This window comes from Acipenser ruthenus, chromosome 13 (assembly GCF_902713425.1).
Source record: "Acipenser ruthenus chromosome 13, fAciRut3.2 maternal haplotype, whole genome shotgun sequence".
NCBI classification, from domain to species: domain Eukaryota; kingdom Metazoa; phylum Chordata; class Actinopteri; order Acipenseriformes; family Acipenseridae; genus Acipenser; species Acipenser ruthenus.
The window spans coordinates 37,816,688-37,837,482 of NC_081201.1; the positions used below are offsets into that span (position 1 = coordinate 37,816,688).

Genomic DNA, 20,795 nt, shown 5'->3' on the forward strand with positions numbered 1-20,795 from the left:
CAGCCATCTTGCAGGGTATTCTGCACAATATTCATTGAGTGTTTTTCTCTTGCGCCCCATTTTCAGATCAAACTAGTAGTAACTGTCACCGTATACCTAAAGCAAAAGCTTACATACACCTTAACCCACTAATTTCAAAGTAGGCGCTTTGAATGACAGACGCTGTAGCTGGCAAATGAGAGCATTCTAGCACTGCTTCAGTCAACGAGATCTGTCAGAACAGGGTGAAACTACAATACTAATGGACAACTGAAATGACTGACAGCAATCCCCAGCCATTCAGAGTGGAACGGAGACGGGACAAACAGCAAGTATAAAAACTAGACAAACTAGAGATGATTTCTAAATGATTATTTTTGGTAAGAAAATAAAAAATAGCGAGTGGTTTTACAGAGGTTTATCGTATATAAATTTATTTCAGTCGAACTGATATTTTTGGGGAATTCGAAGTTTAACGAGCTTTACCGATTAATATCGAAAAGTAGCAAGCCTATGTATAACACTGAATGATGTGTTAAATAAATACCAATAGGAGGCAGGTTAGCACTAGGGATTTTCAGGCTACAGTAGTTCTCTTTAGCTTTTTTTGTGATTGTTTGTTTTACTATTTCATCAGCAGGGACTTAAAGTTGCTGAAATCATGTTCTGCAAGCTCATTAAATGTAAACAATTGCTTAGAGCACAGACTATAGCCTAATGTAACAAAGGATATTCTGCAATCCTGTAAAATCAAGCACTTTGTCACTTTCGCCTTCTCTCAATGCTGACCCTCAGGGATTCATATGTAACCAAAGGTTGGCCAATAATATTTCTCTCTTACATCACTTTGTGTCACGAAGATCTTGATCAGATGCGGAAATATTCGTTTTTTCATTATTATCTTACATTCTTACACTGGTCACGATTGGGATTGACTATAAATCTTAATGCTTTTTAAGGTGTGCTGTTTGTATTGCTGTCTTAAAAAGTACCCTTTTAAAATACACTCCCTGAAACAGCTTGAAAAAAATGAGAGCTATCAGTTCATAAAACTACATTCACTGTGTGTACATGTACAAATGTAAGTGCAAAATAGTCCCTGGTCAAATTACTTTTTTTACTTACTTAGAACATAAGAACATAAGAAAGTTTACAAAAGAGAGGAGGCCATTCAGCCCATCTTGCTTGTTTGGTTGTTAGTAGCTTATTCATCCCAGAATCTCATCAAGCAGCTTCTTCAAGGATCCCAGGGTGTCGGCTTCAACAACATTACTAGGGAGTTGGTTCCAGACCCTCACAATTCTCTGTGTAAAAAAGTGCCTCCTATTTTCTGTTCTGAATGCCCCTTTATCTAATCTCCATTTGTGACCCCTGGTCCTTGTTTCTTTTTTCAGGTCAGTCAGTCAGTTTCCGTCTGAATAGAAACAAGTCCATACCTACTTGTTTTCCCATTATACTACACTGCATGACCAGGTGCTTACTTATGGTCACGGCTGATAAAGGAGGGAGGGTTGAACCAACAGCTGGTACAAGTTACCTTTGATGGAGCCTCTATCACTTCAATCAGTATCAAGGTAGCATTATACTCACCCAGTGCTGTTGAGAAAACTGTTTCCAGTGCTGCAGCTGCTTGACATTGAGGATGGATTGAACCAGAAGGCTGGCAAACACTTCCCATCACTGCGCCGCTCATACCCATAATCACTGTGATATGCCGGAAATGACACAGGGAAAGAATGACATATTCTTATTTTAAATTAGATTTATACATTTTAATAAGATTTTCCTGGTATCATAAAAAATGGTAGTATTGGATAAAACAGCAAATTGCTTTAAGTGGACAAATAGTTTATTTTAAGCTTTGATATATATATATATATATATATATATATATATATATATATATATATATATATATATACACAGTTCTCACCCGTTATAGTGTGGAATCGGTTATAACACGGTAGGGTCGTGGCTCCCATTTGCTCCATAATGCCATTACAGTAGCCCTTTTACAATCGTTATAAGGCGGAACACATATAGCACGGTCTTGTAACTATGGCTCCCCACTACAGCATTATATGTAGTTGATTGCTAAAAAAAACAATGTAGTTAATTGCTAAAAAAAAAAAAAATAATCGTTGAATATTTTTAATTAAAAGAGTGCCAAAGTCTTCTCAAGATTTTAAAATATGTACACACTCAGATATACACACACCACATACATTTGTCCCAATGTCTCATGTCTGACATTCCTGGTAGCCGTACACTTCTAAATGTCGTATGCTGATAGAATAGGAAATGAGTAATGTTTGATATTTACACAGATATGCACAACATGTCAGAAATATTTCTTTAGATGCTGCGTCAGCCTGTGAAATGCTGCTAGTTGGGCTTTTAGGAAATCAAATCTGAAACTAAACTGACAGTCTGCCAAGAAAAGAAAATAAACCAACAGAAACCTAACAATGACTTCATGTTATAGTAGAATCCGGGGTTATAAAATAAACCAACATTCCAAATAAATGAATAAACATCAAGATTTAGACCACAGTTTAAAAATATAAATGTGCATAATCCCTTATTCATTTTAAGAATTTTTTGAGATTGGACATCAACTCAGTTTGACTTGTGTTAGATGGTATTGTGAAGGTTTATTTTATCAAATCTTCTTGCAGAAATACTAGCATTCCAGTTGTCACCTTAGTTCACCTGTGCTGCATTATAATACAGACTCAACAAAATAATAATTATGTTGTGGAAAATAAGTGTCTAAATCTTGGCCATAATAATGTAAATTCTGTTTTCTAGCCAAAGTAAGACTACATCTTACGTTGCCATTATATTACATTTAGGTTTTATGTACTGGTCACGATTTCTTTCTCCCATCAATAAACATATATTTTTCTTTTTTCAGATTGAATAGTTAGCTTCTTTACTGTTTAAAACATGATGCAGCGCCACACGATTTGAAACGACACTATCTGGTGTACAGCCACGTTTTTTTTTTTTAAGTTCTAAAGAAAACTGCACCACCTGGCAGTTCTTCGAGGGATTTTAAAAATGATTTTTTCCACGGCAACTGACCAGTAACCCAAAGTGACAATATTCCTTACTGACCTAGTAGTGAAGACTCAAGCCCAGGAATCTCATTAAGTTAGGTACGTTATATAAAACTTTATACGTGTATACATATACACATACAAATTAGTTTCAAAATGCTGTTGTGGACAAATGTGTGGCAAGTGGTCCGTGAGAAAAATCCAAACACCAAGGTGGTCCCTCACTGAAAAAGACTGGGAACCAATTAACTAAAGGAGCTGGTCTGAATCCAACAGCACTTCTTATCTGGATCCAAACAGAAGTATTAAAGGAATGGATACTGAGCCTTATTTTTATCAAGAAGCAAACACACTCTACCACCAAGTCCTGGATATAAACAACAATTGCACTAATTAGCACTACAGTATATGTGTGTGTAGTCGTGCAGAGCTGTTGTGATTGTAAATGCAAGCTCTGTCTCAGGGAATCTACTGTAATTAATCTTCCAAAGCAGATTTTGAAAAATGGTCTTGCAGTTTCCGAAGACTGGCTTCCAGGACTAAATATGAAAAATAGACCATCTTGAATTTGGAAAAACATTTGAGGCAACTGCAAAACAACCAGACAGAAAATAAAATAAGACAATGTAAGTATATAGAAATGTATAACATTCTAGATATAAAAAAAAAAAGTTTCTGGGAATTGTATTCCAGCATATATGAGATTATCTATGTGTATTTAGTGTTTGGAAATGTATGCGGTCATGTGACTGTGTGGGAATTGTGTGCAACTATTCAGCAACAATCATGGGAATGCAGAAGGATCTCAGTGACTACACACAAGGGGTAAGATAGTCTGGGACAATTCAGAGGTTGCAATCTCCTTGATGTTCCTGGAATGGTAAAGTTAGCAGAAGATCACAAACTGAATGCAAAGCTCTGGTCGCAAGTAAGTCATGACGGATCTAGCCCACAGAATCGTGGGATGTATTGTGACAGGCAACAGACTTGCTACAGTGACAGCAACAGACTGCCTACAAGTCTCACACGTTTTGATATACAGTATATTGTTGTGACCCTGGGGGGCCCTATGAAACGAAATGGCTAATTATAATGGGAATTAGCTGTTCTGAGATTGCTTGGCCTCCTTTTGTGTAGTGGAAAGGTTACAATTGTGGGCATTTTAGATAAAAACATGTCTTTCAGAATAAAGCTGGTTACGTCCATGTTCACACAATCAATTACAAATTAGAGCAGAAAGTTCCCATGATTTACTGTCACAAGAAAATAAATGCCCTTTCTTATTCATTTAGATCTTACAGCCTTTTATTTCTATATTACAGTATAACTTATAGCAGTTATATTGGCATTCAGGGATGCATGCAAAAAAATTGTCCCATTAAATTCCTATTTAAATATCCTAAAGCTTTATAAATATCTCATCTTAATGTATTTCCAAGCGCAAATAATGCACAAATAATGTTGTGTGCACATTCTGGAACCGCTTCACTTAAAGCAGTCTACTCACCACTCAAAGTCAGCCTGAGTGCAGAGGCAGGGTTCAGATGTCATTGTAAAAGACGTGTCTCTTCCCATCACACACCGGGCGGTTGGTTTCAGTTTCCTGTAAATTCTTTTCATTCCCATGATACACGGATCACCCTTCATAGAGGAAGATGTTTTAAGGGTTAAATTGGTTTTCAAGAATTACTAGTGTTTTTTTTTTTTTTTTTTTTTTGCCATAACCTTTATAGTACCAACATAACAGCAGCATTGTGTCACATTTCATAACAGCAGCATTGTGCCACATTTCATAACAGCAGCATTGCGCCACATTTCATAACAGCAGCATGGTGCCACATTTCATAACAGCAGCATTGTGCCACATTTTGTTGCTAAACATGTTCATTTCCTTTAGGCATTCTAAGATTATAGAAAAGGAAATAGTTCTGGAAATGGTATCCCAGCCCCTATGGGATTATCTATGTGTAGTCAGGTAGAGGACATTGGGATCTCACCTGGTTGTGTAGATGCCAGGTCTGATACTCCTCCTCTGTGCACCTTCTATTGAAGATGGATCGAAAGTCAATTTTCACAAGCTGCCACTCAGATCGATGGCTGACATGTCCAAATATTCTGGAATAGCCAAAGGAAGGTGTATGTCAGTTTTATTAGAATGACATAGGATGGAAAGTTATAGTAGCTTTAGAATCTTGAAGCTTTAACAGAAAAAATGCATTTCAACCCGCCCACAATAGAAGAACTTAAAAACAGATTTTAAAAATGTCTTCATATTAAAAAATAAATAAATAAATAAATAAATAAATAAATAAATAAATAAACAAACATTTTTGTAGCATTATTATCCTCCACTGAGTTCATTACCTGCAGATAAATCGCCTGTAGCTTGGAACAACTAACCATCTCAGCGGTCAATTATCTAGCATTAGGGTGCAAGCTCAGACATTGTGTTGTACATATTGCAAAACATGCTTTTGCATATCTTTCCATGAAATGCAAACAGGATAACTATTTAAGCATGCATAAAGTTCTATTGCCTCTCTATGCAAAAGTTTATTTTTAACTCAGAACATTAGGAATAATTTTTTCTTTTCTAATGCTATGCTAGCAGGAAATCCAACTCAAAGCCTTTCTCTCTGTTCTTAGTTCTAAATCACACACCCTGTATTTCTGTTCTTAAAAGATGTTTCATACAGTCCCTGGCTGATCGATCTACAAAAGCACAAACATGTTACAGGAACTGATTTTGATCCCAGGCAGAGCTTGGAGAAAAAGAGTCTTTAAAAAGACATGACTCATCAATCCAACATCATTACTGTAATAGCCCAGATTAGCCTACTTTCGTAAGTATCTAGTCTCGGCTTCATAAGGTACTACATTTCCGTACAATTAGTAGATGTATTAGGGGTAGTGGCTGTACTGCTGTAGATGCAGCAGAGAACACCCTTGTTCTAGTACAGCGTGGGCATTTCTCCTATAAAGCACAAGGACACCTCCATTCTACACTGTTATGCTGGTATTATTCTCATATGGAAAGTTGTTTTTTTACTCACGTCATTATTAAAGTTTCATCTCCAGGTTCTCCCAGCACCCCGTCCACAAACAGAGGGACTGATGTGAAACTGTACTTATTCCATGCCCTGCCTTCATCGAAACTCAACCTACAGGGGTAAACAATGCGATCTGTTACTACTACTTTCTAATGGTGGATCCTCATTAAAAAAATGTTAACCCTTTACTGCCCTGGGTATGTACCCATACTCACTTGCTCAAAGTCAAATATATTTCACACAGGGCAGGAAAGGGTTCAATTAATTAATCAAAATGTGTTTTTTTTAAGTCCTTAATAAATGTCATTTAAAGCAGTCCTTAAATGTATGAATAGGATCCCTTGATAAAGCACCACACGCCAAAGCAAACAGGCTGTTAATACATTGGTTGTGCCAAACTGCCACTGGATTTCCCAAGCCAATGTAAAACTGTCTATGGTACAAAGTATATTAGTGGACTACAGTACTGTACTGCTGATAAACAGCAACAGATTTAATATACACGTGTCTGGTGCAGCTTGTCATTGGCATCTTCGTGAGTTGAATTATTCAGTGTTCACATTTAGATTACCTCTCCGAGTAGTTTAATACAGCCTGCTCTTGTAACACACCTCTGTGGATGACAGTCCATGCTTTCAGCCATGCAAGACTTCCAGCATATAGAACTTATTTTAAAAACAACCAAGAGAATTCTCTTGACATCAAAGAGATCTCAAAGCTAGCGCCGTTCATGTACACTAGCCTTGATCAAAGGAAACCTACAGTTTAAAACACAACGGAAGAAGAAGAAAGAAAAAGCAGACATCTATGATACTCTCTTAATGCCGACTTTGACAAGAAAGGCAAGAATGGACAAAATGGTTTAGCTTAATGTTAAGATTTGCATTTAGTTGCCTGATTTCAAACTCAGTACACAGTTTTCCACAGAAGAAGGAGAAGCAAGGTAGCAAGGCAATGAAACATCCCAAGACTCCTCCTGAAACTAGTGCCTAAAAGACAGGGACACAATGTAATAGCAATAACAATAACTTACCAAAGATGGCGTACTGGCAGGGGTGTGTGTTTAATAGCTACAAGAGCACCACCCTGATCCAGGTAAAGAACACTGTACTCCTCCTGAAAAATCTGAGGGAAGAGAACATGCTTTATTAGTGCTGACACAGCCAGGCACTTATTTAATTAGGATGTTAGTTTCATATTATTATTTGTTAATTTATTAGCAGATGCCCTTATCCAGGACAACTTAGAGCTGTAACAAAATATCACAATACAATGTATTGCATTGCAAAATATCACATCACAATACAAAATATCACATTATAGATAAGAGCAGTTAAAAAGTACAGTAAACTCAGTAGAAAGTAAGAGCAAATTCAATTAAGAGCAAAATAAAGAACACAGTAAATAATTATATTTAAGAGCGAATTCGACTAAGAGCAGTAAACATATTTAGTAAAAATATTTGCTTATAAGAGTAAATTACAATAAGAGCACATAGTAAATACTATACATGGATAAGTGCTGGGGGCCTTTAAGACACTTACCTGTCTCCAGGTGTTTCCAGCATCGGAAGTTATAAACATGCTCACATTACTGTGTGACAGCTCAGAACCTATGGAACCTATACAACAAGATATGAATTTATATAGCATATGAATTTCACAGTGAGTTCTGCATTCCTACAGTAGCACTATAGCATTTACTGTATGCATCAGACAACCAAAGTGTGACCCCTGCTGTTGATGCCAGTGTTTGATCCTCAAAGAGCACAGTGATGAATGCTATTGTCCTGTTTGCAACTTTAATGTTATACCTGGCTAGAAAAACACCTTTCATCTGCATATCAATGTCTATCTATCTATCTATCTATTTATATATATATATATATATATATATATATATATATATATATATATATATATATATAAAGAGAGAGAGAGAGAGAGAGAGAGAGAGAGAGAGAGAGAGAGAGAGAGAGAGAGAGAGAGAGAGAGAGAGAGATTGATTCAGTTCTACCATTTGGGAGCAAAGGCCTCTGAAAGGACATGCTTCATTTGGCAAACCAACTTTAATTTGATTAGTTTCAATTGAAGAGACAACCTTTGTTGAAAATCGAATATTTCATTAATTATTCCTATTTATGTCCTTTCTGCAGAGCTGGAATTTAAAGCCACAATTATGTTACTTTGTTATATCAATGTTTTCTATTGCATTAGTCAAGATAAAATACATCAAAACAAAACATTCATTCAAGCTAATTTGAACATACCTAACTATAAATAATTGTGGTGATGCTTCAATTCAATGGGTGTTTCATTTAGCTTTTTATTTTAGCTGTTAACAGCTACCGTAAATATGTTCTTTGGGATACTTCAGCTTTAGTGCCATTAAATAGCAAAGAGTAGATTTTATATTGATGTATGTGACACCTTATACGAAAAGAGGGCTCAGCCATGGCAAAGTCAAGCAGTTCATTATGAATGAAATGGTGCTATTAATCACAATGTAACACAACAAACCAGAGGCTCATTAAGAAAATATAATTAGGTATTGTTTCTAACTGATGTCTTGGGTAAATCAAATGAAAAATGATTAATTAAAACCCCATCATAATTGATCACGGCAAACATCTGTCTACATATTTTAGGACACCTGAATCATGTCATAAAATGGCTTTACATGGCATAAAAAATATGAACCCAAGACTATTAAAGTTCCTGTGGAGTAACTGGATGCAAACAGAGAACGCGTGTCCTGCTGTGCAATCCTGCCAGCTTATAAGAAAATAACATACAGGGCTTTTCCAGTTTTGAATTCTCACATGTTCTATATCACAGCTAATTAAATCCATAGAGCACTGTATCAGTAAACCATTTGCACTACATTGGTGATCAGAAAACCGTCACAAAATGGTATGTGCAAGTTTCATCTTCCAATGCCTTTATATGTAAAACAACATTCCGTCCCTCGCCGCCTACTATCTCATCTGTTTTGTTAAACGACACAGAGAGTTCCGTACCTGAAGCCACTATAATTCCGGGTGCTGATTCTTTGCTGGCAATATTTCCTGAAGCATAGGGATTGTCAGATACCTGTAAGTGCAGGTGCAGGGAGCAGTATGGCTAAAAGACAGTAAAGACAGATAGGGAAGTCAGGTGGTAATTACAAGACATGTATATACACTCGGTTCTCATTACAACACTCACTTGGAGGTTTCTGCATATTGACTCTCGGTTCCATTCATTGCTATTCCAATCCCCTTCACTAACAGGCTCCCCATTGGGTCCGACTCGCATTCATTTCTATTAGAATTACTTTTACTGACACGCTGCGTGCTGTGTCATGCAGAATGTCAATGACAAGGCAATGTTGTGATGAGGTTTAAGGAAACTCAATGGCTTATATATATATATATATATATATATATATATATATATATATATATATATATATATATATATAACTGCAAAGCATATGACATAGTTTATTTAGATTTCCAGAAAGCTTTTGACAAAGTCCCGCATAAAAAAGTAATTCTCAAACTGAATGGAGTGGGGATTCATGGAAATGCATGCACATGGATTAGGGAGTGGCAACATGTAGAAAACAGAAAGTACTGATTAGAGGAGAAACCTCAAAATGGAGCGAGGTAACCAGTGGTGTACCACAGGGATCAGTATTAGGTCCTCTGCTATTCCTAATCAACATTAATAGATTCTGGTATAGTAAGCAAACATGTTAAATTTGCAGACAAAATAAAAATAGGAGGAGTGGCAAACACTATTGCAGCAGCAAAAATCATTCAAAATGATCTAGATACATTCAGAACTGGACAGACAGGTGGCAAATTACATTTAATAGAGGAAAGTGTAAGGTACTGCACACAGGCAATAAAAATGTGCATTATAAATATCATATGGGAGACACTGAAGACGGAACCTATGAAAAAGACCTAGGAGTTTATGTTGACTCAGAAATGTCTTCATCTTGACAATGTGGGGAAGCTATAAAAAAGGCCAACAAGATGCTTGGATATATAGTGAAAAGTGTTGAATTCAAATCAAGGAAAGTAATGTTAAAACTGTACAATGCATTAGTAAGACCTCACCTAGAATATTGTGTTCAGTTCTGGTAACCTCGCTACAAAAAAGATATTACTGCTCTAGAAAGAGTGCAAAGAAGAGCAACCAGAATTATCCCAGGTTTAAAAGGCATGTCGTATGCAGACAGGCTTAAAGAATTTAATCTATTCAGTCTTGAACAAAGAAGACTACGCGGCGATCTGATTCAAGTATTCAAAATTCTAAAAGGTATTGACAATGTAGGCACAAGGGACTTTTTCGACCTGAAAAAAGAAACAAGGACCAGGGGTCACAAATGGAGATTAGATAAAGGGGCATTCAGAACAGAAAATAGGAGGCACTTTTTTACACAGACAATTGTGAGGGTCTAGAACCAACTCCCCTGTAATGTTGTTCAAGCTGACACCCTGGGATCCTTCAAGAAGCTGCTGTATCTGAACTGGAGAAAAGCTGCGTTGGCACTTTATAACACAGACATCTTATTCAGCATTTGTTTTATAACTAATATAAATATTAGGCCTATTACATGGTTATCTTTCCTAATGTATTTTTTGCGGTGAGAGGAGCTGCAGTGAGAGGAGCTGCGGTGAGAGGAGCTGCAGTGAGAGGAGCTGCAGTGAGAGGAGCTGCGGTGAGAGGAGCTGCAGTGAGAGGAGCTGCGGTGAGAGGAGCTGCAGTGAGAGGAGCTGCAGTGAGAGGAGCTGTGGTGAGAGGAGCTGCAGTGAGAGGAGCTGCGGTGAGAGGAGCTGCAGTGAGAGGAGCTGCAGTGAGAGGAGCTGCGGTGAGAGGAGCTGCGGTGAGAGGAGCTGCAGTGAGAGGAGCTGCGGCTTTCTCCGGGAGACGAGACTCTTCAGCTTTGCTTCAGCCCTGCTCCGGCAGCCGAACCTGGGGCGAGCCCATTCCCTCTTCCCCTCGCCCAAACCGCTCTCCTTCTCACACTTGGTTTGCTTGTCTGTCGCTTCGAACTGAACTCCCGACTGCCGTTTAGCCAGGCTATTTATAGTTTAAAAACTGCTTATTAAAATGATCCATGAGTGGGAATGTTACCTTTTTTTTTGTAAAAAGTATAACGTTGATTATGCATGGATAAATTATGCAAAGTTACATTTTTGCTTCACTATATATGCATTATAGAGAGGCAGTTATTTTATTTTGTATTTTAGTCAGATGTGTGTTGTTATGTGTTTTACAGCGCCCCTCACTCCCTTCCCCATTTATAACACTCTTCAGCTATAACGTTCATATTGTGTGTCTCCCAAGACCTGCGTTATAGCGAGGGAGCACTTGTACTTCAATATTTAATCTATATAAAACACACCTATTGTAGAAATACTGTTACCCTTGCTTTGTAAATATGATTTTATACCAGGCTTTATCAGCATTATGGTTTTAACAAAAGCTTATTTTGTCTTCATGAGTGACACACTTCTACAAGCAATGAAACCCTCTCAAGCTTTGCCGAAAATACAGTTACAAGCTTAAATTACTTTAAAATATACACATTGTATACCAATTTAGTCTGAGACTTTTAAAATAATACCCCTCAACTGTTCCCATGCAAAAACTAACTGCAGGAGTGCATTTTCTAGCACCCTCTAGTGGAAATAATATGTCCGTGCAAGACTGTGTCTCAAGACCTGACTTTGATTCTTAAAACATTATGAGGCATAACACTGGAAAACAGAAGAGATGCTTTGCTGGTTGCTTCTCTGGCTGAGAATTCTGAAGTCAACACTGCAGTTTGTTTTATTTGTATGTTTGTTAAAAGCCACCAAAACTTTTTCTTCATATGAACGGAACTCTTACCCCAGTTACAACTGAATCCAGCAACATGGATCCACAGAATGGAAATGTGTCTTTAAACATATTAAAGACCCTCTTTGTTTGCATTAAATACACTGTCACATCTGACTCATGTTGATAGCTGCATTAGCACCCCAGATGTTGCTGGAGTTAAAGCAATCTGGTATGATTGTCACAGCTTAGACAGCTAGTATCTCTGAGTGGCTTCCTGACTATCGATGTGGACCTGTTAGTCCTGCTTTATTACTGTTGGTTGGCTGCCATTAGCGCTCACTGCCAATCAATCAAACTGGTCGTAGGTAACTAATTAACAGACCACCAAGAAAAGGTAACATTTCCAGCCCCCGCTGACCTGTCAGTTTCTCTGTAGTGTGAAATATTTGGATCCCGAGAAGAGTAGTTCTTGGACATTCTTATTAACACCTAAATCTGCAACTCGCAGAAGTTGCCAATGTAGCTGTGAAAACAGGGAGGTCTGGCATTTCCCACCTAGAAGCACAGATGAAGCTCATTATTCTGTCGCAGTCTGAAAAGTATGCAATGGAAAAATGCCAGCCAAATAGTGTCTTTGGATTCAAAGGTGTTGGGTTTATTCACACAATTTTCTCGAGAAGAGGGAGTGGGATACAGAGTGGAACATGAAAAAAACTGTCCATGCCAAATGACTTTGCAGCATTCCGAGGTGTACAAATTGTCTTCGGCAAGGGGTGCAAATGCACCCTACCATGTTTAAAATGAGCATATCTCATAACTCTTTCAGGACTGTATTTGATTACTGCATTCTTTACAGTAATCTCAGACATCCATTCTGCAAGTCAATAAGGGAGGCTCAATAGTGGCAGCCTAGTATATGAAAGACGTTTTTTTTGCAACTAATAAGCAAGGTACTGTAAAGAATACAGTAATCAAATGCAGTGATATAATCTAATGTATTATACACATATAGACTCATTCTAATATTCGAAATATATGACATAAGGCTAAAAATTAATTTTAGAAGTGATACACTTTTACCACTGTACATATATCCCATCTCCCCTGCAAGGGGATTACCACGTGCAATTTGAAGAAGGGTTACTTCCGTTTCCTCGGTCAGACAAGGACAACGTATCAAAATAAAGCAGACAAGGACAAGGTATCAAAATAAAGATAATCAAAAAACATTGAATCACATGTAAGGATATCTCATATTCAAAAAGTAATGATGCTCATTTTAAACACGCTGGGATGCATCGGCATCCTTTGCCACTGACGAAGGGTTAAATGTACGTATCCCCCAAGTACCATCTCGCCAACGCTAAACAAAATGTACTTATCGTCTGGGAATTCTCCGTTACTTCTCATTTAAGACATTGAGTCAAACACCTGCCGGAGACCGAACTCTAAACTTTCTAATACAGGACATGAAGGATAACTGAAATGTCTTTTATTGACAATCCCCTTCTGTGTCTTTCAATACACGTCTCTCAAACTGTGTTTGATTGATTAGCTTGACTGAGAGTAAGCTCACCAGCAGGCAGCTGATGTCATTCCCCCTCGCGTCTGTGACAGGAGCCTGCAGCAAACGCCAGTCCCTTCCTTTATTGTACGTGATGTAGGTCTTCACTTGCTTCTCAAGCTTCTTGTTCGCCAAGAACATTCCGTTTATCCCTGCTACCTAGGAGAAATGGACACAGCTGAAAAATATGACATGTCACTATGTTCTTACGTGATCAAAATGTCCTTTATTAAATAGAAGTCACTTTTGCTGCCCAGTGTCCAATATATTTAACATTGAGAAAACAGGCATTAAAGGGTTAAAGTAAAAGTATAGCAACAAAATACAAAGGCTTCTGTGTGTGAAACCAGTATAAATGAAATGAAGAAAAAGGTTTGAAAAGAAATACAGTTCGGCTAGGCTTGTTATAAAGAGCTTTTAAGTCGCAGTACTTTCTGAAATCACTAGATATAATGCATTTATCTTGGTATAGTTAAGAGTTCTCAGAACTCCATTATGGTAAAAAACAAAGCCTGATCCATTAGGAAAATTATTACATATTCCACCCACATTTGATTATCTATATAAAAAAGCAAAAGTCAGATATGGAAACTATTATCTTTTAGCTCATTGATTACATTAACAGCATTTTAATGTTTTTGCATTTTTTTAAGTTCTTTCCGGAAACAATCCTATTTTCAAAGAAAATGGAATGGGATGGCCCTTGGTTGAAGTGTGCTTCCATATACAAAATTGTATAACTTTGGGAAGTAACTCTTCTGAAGGAATCAGAGCTAACAATAGTTCAACAAATGATCACCTTCCCTGCCTGAGCTATTTAAACACCATGCAATGGCATCCTGGTTGCCTTATTGGCCCAATTCTAGCAAATGCATCTATATTTGGACTACTCCAACATAGTTGGCAAGAGAAAATAGTAAATAATAAAAAATGGACCTTTTTCTCGCTGGAGTAGTTCTATGTTTTAAACACTCCAGAAATATACAGTGCTAATGTAAGTTGTCACTTCATGGGGGAGTCCTAATGGTGATTTTTGCCATTTTTCTCTGCATGACAAATCAATGCCCTCTAGTGGATGAATAAAATCATATTTTTTTCTCGACATCACAGTTTCAAATTAGCCCATCACTTATTTCATACCTACAATATTAGGGTGTGATGGACTTACTTTGTCGTCAGAAATCATGATTTCTGTGAGCTGGAGAAATGAGGCAGAAATGTATCCAGACTTAATACTGTAATACTGTCATTAATTTCCAGTGTCGGCAATGCCTCAGTTTAATATTTTATCTGCACAAGATGTAAACATGTGAAAGAAAAAAATACTAAAAAAAACATCTGAAATGTCTTCGCTTTACTGAGCCAGTAAGAAATTCTCTTTTCGGTGGATATTAGTGTTAGTGGCTGACAAACAAATCATGTATACACACAAGCTGCTGCAGCTCACAATATTACATACCTCATAGAGGTCAATCATGACGTTCCCCCCAGCTTCTCTGCTGATCACCACACTCTCCAGGGCCAGAGTGAAGAAGACACCTCGAGCCTCTGACACATACAGGTTATAGGTATTATTCTGATTCCACTCCTGTACAGCGGCTACCACACGGTTCTCATCCGCACTGATAACATGCATGTCCTGTTTAAGGAAGACAGCGCTGATGTTAGCTCAGATCATTTAGTTCTGCACAGGGAAAAGCCCTCCAAGAACTTGTTTAGAGTTGTTCTTGTTTTGTTATTCCTGTTACTTCCAATCAACTGACACAATCAAGTTAATTTCTCTCGCTGTAAGAAATTGTGCACTAAAAACCCAGTAGAGAATACAAGGTATAAAAGCTGCATTCATAAAAATGGTCTGGGGACAGAATTTGTGGATGGCTGTTTTCCATCCCAGGAGCATCTAATTTGCAGCTGTCCCACCAAATTGGTCATGCTAATGGGGGGTGTTGGGAAACATATCTTCCTTACCTTTATTCTCTGTGTCAGCCCAGCTGGAAACAAAGAACACATGCACGCTCTTTGCAAATTGCTATATTCCTCAGTGTCAGCTTTTTAAAATCATGTAATCCCCCAAATATTTAAAGGAATCCCACTCTTAACATCTAATACTAGATATTCAGATAGGAATGTGTTGTGTGTGATTTAGAGTGAAATGTGGGGGTGTCACAAAGACGGCCGGAGTGGGTGGCGTCAGACCAGAAACAGGAACACAAACGACAGAGAGATGGGGTTTTGGTGAGGCTGAACGCGTGATCGCGTTCAGCATTTAATAAACAGAACAGAAAATAAAAGGTTGGAACAGACAAAAACACTGGACACGGCACTACACGCCAAAATAAATAGACAAACAAAACGGACTACACAGACAAACGGTGCACGGAGACAAACAAACACGGTGAGTGAAAACACTTAACTATTCTTCTTCTTCTTCTTATTTTACTTCACCTCCGTCTCCAATCCCGTTCTCCACTCACTGAACACCTAACCACGAGTGACTAAAAATGTGCCTATTTATACTGTTGTGCTGGGATTCAATTACTAATTAATTATTCACTTGAATCCCAGCACGTGAATTAATTCTGTGCAACCCCGTGCTCACATATTACATTTAACCAGCACGTGAAGTGATTTGTGCTCTCCTCGTGCCTAAATACAAATCTACACTTTAAATATACGTGAAACACAGACCCATTTATATCCCGTGTACCAATCTATACACCAACATTAACACACACACGCACGCAACATACAACACAGATCACACAAATGCACACAGGGGCGGGGCACTTTGCCACATATACCCCCCCTTGTGCGCAGCACACATGGCCTCAACGGCCACCTCCCCCCTTAAAAACCCAGCAGTCCAGAACAAAGTCTCGGGCTGGGAAGGGAGGCTTCAGTGGGCCCTTGGCTGGCAATGCTGTCAGCACCCCTGCCGGTAGTGGCACGGCTGACAGCCTGTTGGTCCCATCCTGCAGCGAAAAAGCTGCGGGGGCAGGTGGTCCCCCGACCTCCCCCTTCTTCGTAGCCGGCAGCTCCCTCCTGTGGGGCTCCGGCCACAAGAACTCCTGCAGCGAAACTGCTGCTGGGGAAAGTGGTCTCCAGACCTCGTCCCCCTTCTTCGTGGCCGGCAGCTCCCCTTTCTGGGGCTCCGGCCACCGTACTCCCTGCGGAGGTACGGGCAGCAGAGGCAGCTCCTGCTCCTCTGCTCCGGGCGGTGGCGGAGGCAGAGGCAGCTCCAGCTCCTCTGCTCCTGGCGGTGGTGGAGGCAGAGGCAGCTCCAGCTCCTCTGCTCCTGGAGGTGGTGGAGGCAGAGGCAGCTCCAGCTCCTCTGCTCCTGGCGGTGGTGGAGGCAGAGGCAGCTCCAGCTCCTCTGCTCCTGGAGGTGGTGGAGGCAGAGGCAGCTCCTGCTCCTCTGCTCCTGGAGGTGGTGGAGGCAGAGGCAGCTCCTGCTCCTCTGCTCCTGGAGGTGGTGGAGGCAGAGGCAGCTCCTGCTCCTCTGCTCCTGGAAGTGGTGGAGGCAGAGGCAGCTCCTGCTCCTCTGCTCCTGGCAGTGGTGGAGGCAGAGGCAGCTCCTGCTCCTCTGCTCCTGGTGGTGGTGGAGGCAGAGGCAGCTCCTGCTCCTCTGCTCCTAGTGGAGGAAGCGGTGGAGGTGGCGGAGGCAGAGGCAGCTCCTCTGCTCCTGGCGGCGCTGGCTCCCTCCGCTGTGGCGGCTGGGCTGGTGCGCGCCGTGCTGCCTTCAGCAGCATGAATAGAGGCTGCTGGGGGACACCAGCCTCCTGCCCCTCTCCCCCCCAAAAATTTCCAGGGGGTTGGGCCTGTAACTCCTCCCCTTCCGGCCCTTGGGGCTGAACCAGCAGGCATTTTCCCTCTGCTGGTGGCTTGGGTCCCAGGGCTGTGGAAGCCCCGACTTGCCTCCCTTTGGGCTGTGGACGCACCGACTCCTCCCTTTTGGGCTGTGGACGCACCGACTCCTCCCTTTTGGGCTGTGGACGCACCGACTCCTCCCTTTTGGGCTGTGGACGCACCGACTCCCCCCTCTTGGGCTGTGGACGTTCGGGCTCCCCCCACTCAGGCGTAGGACGTTCGGGCTCCTCCCACTCAGGCGTAGGACGTTCGGGCTCCTCCCACTCAGGCGTAGGACATTCGGGCTCCTCCCACTCAGGCGTAGGACGTTCGGGCTCCTCCCACTCAGGCGTAGGACGTTCAGGCTCCTCCCATTTGGGCTGTGGACGCTCAGGCTCCTCCCGCTTGGTCTGTGGACGCTCAGGCTCCTCCCCATAGCTGCGGAAGGGACAGTGGGCGAACAGGTGATCCTGGTCGCAGAGGAGGCACCCCGGCGATGGCTTGTTACATCGCCGTGGATGCCTGGCCCTTAGGCGGCACTCCTCCTCCCTGTCCTTCACCTCTTTATCCGGTTCCTCCTCCTCCTCACCTTGGAAGGGGCAGATCGCCACCGTGTGTCCGTAGACTCCACAGGCCATGCACCAGCCTTGGTCCTCGAGGCCCCCGAGGAGGTCCTCCAGGTCCCGGCAGCCGTCTCTCCAGCCTTCCATTTTCACTTTTTTTTTTTTTTGAAACCAGTCCTGTGGGTTTTTTTTTTTTTTTTTTTTTTTTTTTTTTTTAAACACAAAACCCCCTCTCCTGGTCTGACGCTTGGAGGCGCTGTTATCCCACTTCTGACACCACGTGTCACAAAGACGGCCGGAGTGGGTGGCGTCAGACCAGAAACAGGAACACAAACGACAGAGAGATGGGGTTTTGGTGAGGCTGAACGCGTGATCGCGTTCAGCATTTAATAAACAGAACAGAAAATAAAAGGTTGGAACAGACAAAAACACTGGACACGGCACTACACGCCAAAATAAATAGACAAACAAAACGGACTACACAGACAAACGGTGCACGGAGACAAACAAACACGGTGAGTGAAAACACTTAACTATTCTTCTTCTTCTTCTTATTTTACTTCACCTCCGTCTCCAATCCCGTTCTCCACTCACTGAACACCTAACCACGAGTGACTAAAAATGTGCCTATTTATACTGTTGTGCTGGGATTCAATTACTAATTAATTATTCACTTGAATCCCAGCACGTGAATTAATTCTGTGCAACCCCGTGCTCACATATTACATTTAACCAGCACGTGAAGTGATTTGTGCTCTCCTCGTGCCTAAATACAAATCTACACTTTAAATATACGTGAAACACAGACCCGTTTATATCCCGTGTACCAATCTATACACCAACATTAACACACACACGCACGCAACATACAACACAGATCACACAAATGCACACAGGGGCGGGGCACTTTGCCACAGGGGGCCAATGGAAGGTGAAGGACTGGAGTTAGCTACACCTTTCATTTCCTTGCAGCATTCGTTGATCACAGGAAGTGTAGTGTTGAAGGATCTGAGATACATATTAAATAAAGTCAGGTCCAGCAAATGAAAATGGCATCTATCAAAGAAAGTGCTCATATAACAGTGATGAAGTAAAACATATTTATTCTGGGGGGGCTGGGGTAAGTCTATTACTTATATGATAATGGGGTCTCACTGAACAGTTTCCAAATGTTGGCAAGTATGTAATAATAATATTTCTATACATAAACTATTCTTCAATCCCAGGAATGTTTGTAACCACAGATGGGAACTTTTGCTGAAGTCAGAGAGAATATCCATGGCCAATATTACCTTTGGCAAAGTGTACTTTGGTAGCTTCATCTGAGCAAAGCCTTCTCTCCTATAAGACACATAATAAGCTGGCCTGCCTCCAGTAGTCACCTGCAATTCAAAAGCAAAAATATTTTCCCTTCATCAAACTAGAGGGACATGTTTTAATGTAACCCTCTCACAAAAGCTATACTACTCTTAATTGCAATGGCCTTGTGTATAATACATATTGATACTATATTAAATGTATCCATTTCTGGCAACACTTTTCAGGAACAAGACATTATTCTTTGCAGCTACTTTTTTTTTTTTTTAAAGCATATTAAATATTTTTCATCAATAATACTGAATTTAGTGTGTAGTGATTTAATTATGATACATAATTTAATAATATTGATTATATATATATATATATATATATATATATATATATATATATATATATATATATATATATATATATATATATATATATATATATATATAACCATAAACATAACATTGGGCAGTTATGACACATTTTTTGTAATAAGTGTAATATTTAAAAACTATGTATGTGATATATTTATAGAAATGCTTTAGATTTTAAGATTTTTTTCTCTGCTTTAAAAAAACAGAAACAAACGGTACCACAAGAATTTTTGCAAACTTCTAGCTGGATGGAAGTTTGTTTTATAATGAAAACAGGGAAATGTTCCGGGTCAGAAAGTCAAACTGTGTTTTTTTGATTGAATCCGTCTCTTAGTTGTAATAAAAAAAAAAACACACAAAAACAAAATAAATCTAAAATATATGTCATATTCCTTTGTGCAATCTGACTTATTGAATGTTCAAGCTACTGCTTGCTCAGGAGCACATATTAAATTTTTCAATCATTACAATTCCAGTATTAGCCAACCTGACATCTCAGCTCAACTGGATTAACCTTAATTGCCCCAGGATAAACCTTGATAAATAAGTCTGTACTTGAATATAGGTTGTTCTAAACCACGGGATTCTTTCATCAACAAATACCTTGTAATTACATACCTGAACAAACACATACTCATCCTGAACAACCAGGGAATTGGGGTCAATATAGCCTGGAAATGGCCTGCCTTTGTTGGCATCAGTACAATTTTGAAGCTTGCAGGTGATGTATTGAGCGTCTGCAGAAGATAAATGAAGCATCATGCAACCTATGATTCCATTGACATTCAGTCAGACACTTGTATTAATTACATCACAAAACTGTCAGTGAACATCAATAGATCAGAAAGATACTGTTGGCCAAAGCCTGATATGGAGAATGTAAACCTTGAATGTTATTTCTGGCTAACTGCCTGTCTTGTTCCTTACGAGGCAGCTGATCAATAATCATGTTCTGACAAAGCAGACAGGCAAACGCTTACAGTACCTTGACATGGAGATGTTATGTCATTCTGCTCTATAACCAACTCACAGACCAAGAAATGAGACCAGTGACATAGAAACAGGGACCAAACAGGATTTTAAGAATTGCTTCGATTTTTTAATGGGTCTGAGAATATGTACGGTGTCTTCAGAAAATGGTGGTGGCCCAGCTCCAAGACGTCTCAAATCACTGAGATTGAAACACATGTAATACAAAATGAAATAGCAGTACCAAATAATGACCAATCA

The 20,795-nt window shown here is 39.9% G+C and overlaps 1 protein-coding gene across 2 annotated transcripts in view; it reads right to left on the bottom strand.

Moving 5' to 3' along the window:
- Window positions 1–20,795, bottom strand: part of LOC117418562 (VPS10 domain-containing receptor SorCS1-like) — a 113,102-nt gene that overhangs the window by 13,832 nt on the left and 78,475 nt on the right. For both annotated transcript variants that reach the window (XR_009306797.1, XM_058985280.1), the window contains exons 7-17: window positions 20,184–20,302; window positions 19,176–19,265; window positions 14,934–15,113; window positions 13,487–13,633; window positions 9,111–9,213; window positions 7,636–7,712; window positions 7,125–7,216; window positions 6,095–6,202; window positions 5,039–5,156; window positions 4,549–4,682; window positions 1,570–1,683 (exon numbers count right to left, since the gene is read on the bottom strand). Coding sequence is in view for 1 of the 2 variants with exons in the window: in XM_058985280.1 (XP_058841263.1) it covers window positions 1,570–1,683; window positions 4,549–4,682; window positions 5,039–5,156; window positions 6,095–6,202; window positions 7,125–7,216; window positions 7,636–7,712; window positions 9,111–9,213; window positions 13,487–13,633; window positions 14,934–15,113; window positions 19,176–19,265; window positions 20,184–20,302 (1,282 nt within the window). In the remaining variant the exon portion in view is untranslated. The remainder of the gene's footprint in view (window positions 1–1,569; window positions 1,684–4,548; window positions 4,683–5,038; window positions 5,157–6,094; window positions 6,203–7,124; window positions 7,217–7,635; window positions 7,713–9,110; window positions 9,214–13,486; window positions 13,634–14,933; window positions 15,114–19,175; window positions 19,266–20,183; window positions 20,303–20,795) is intronic.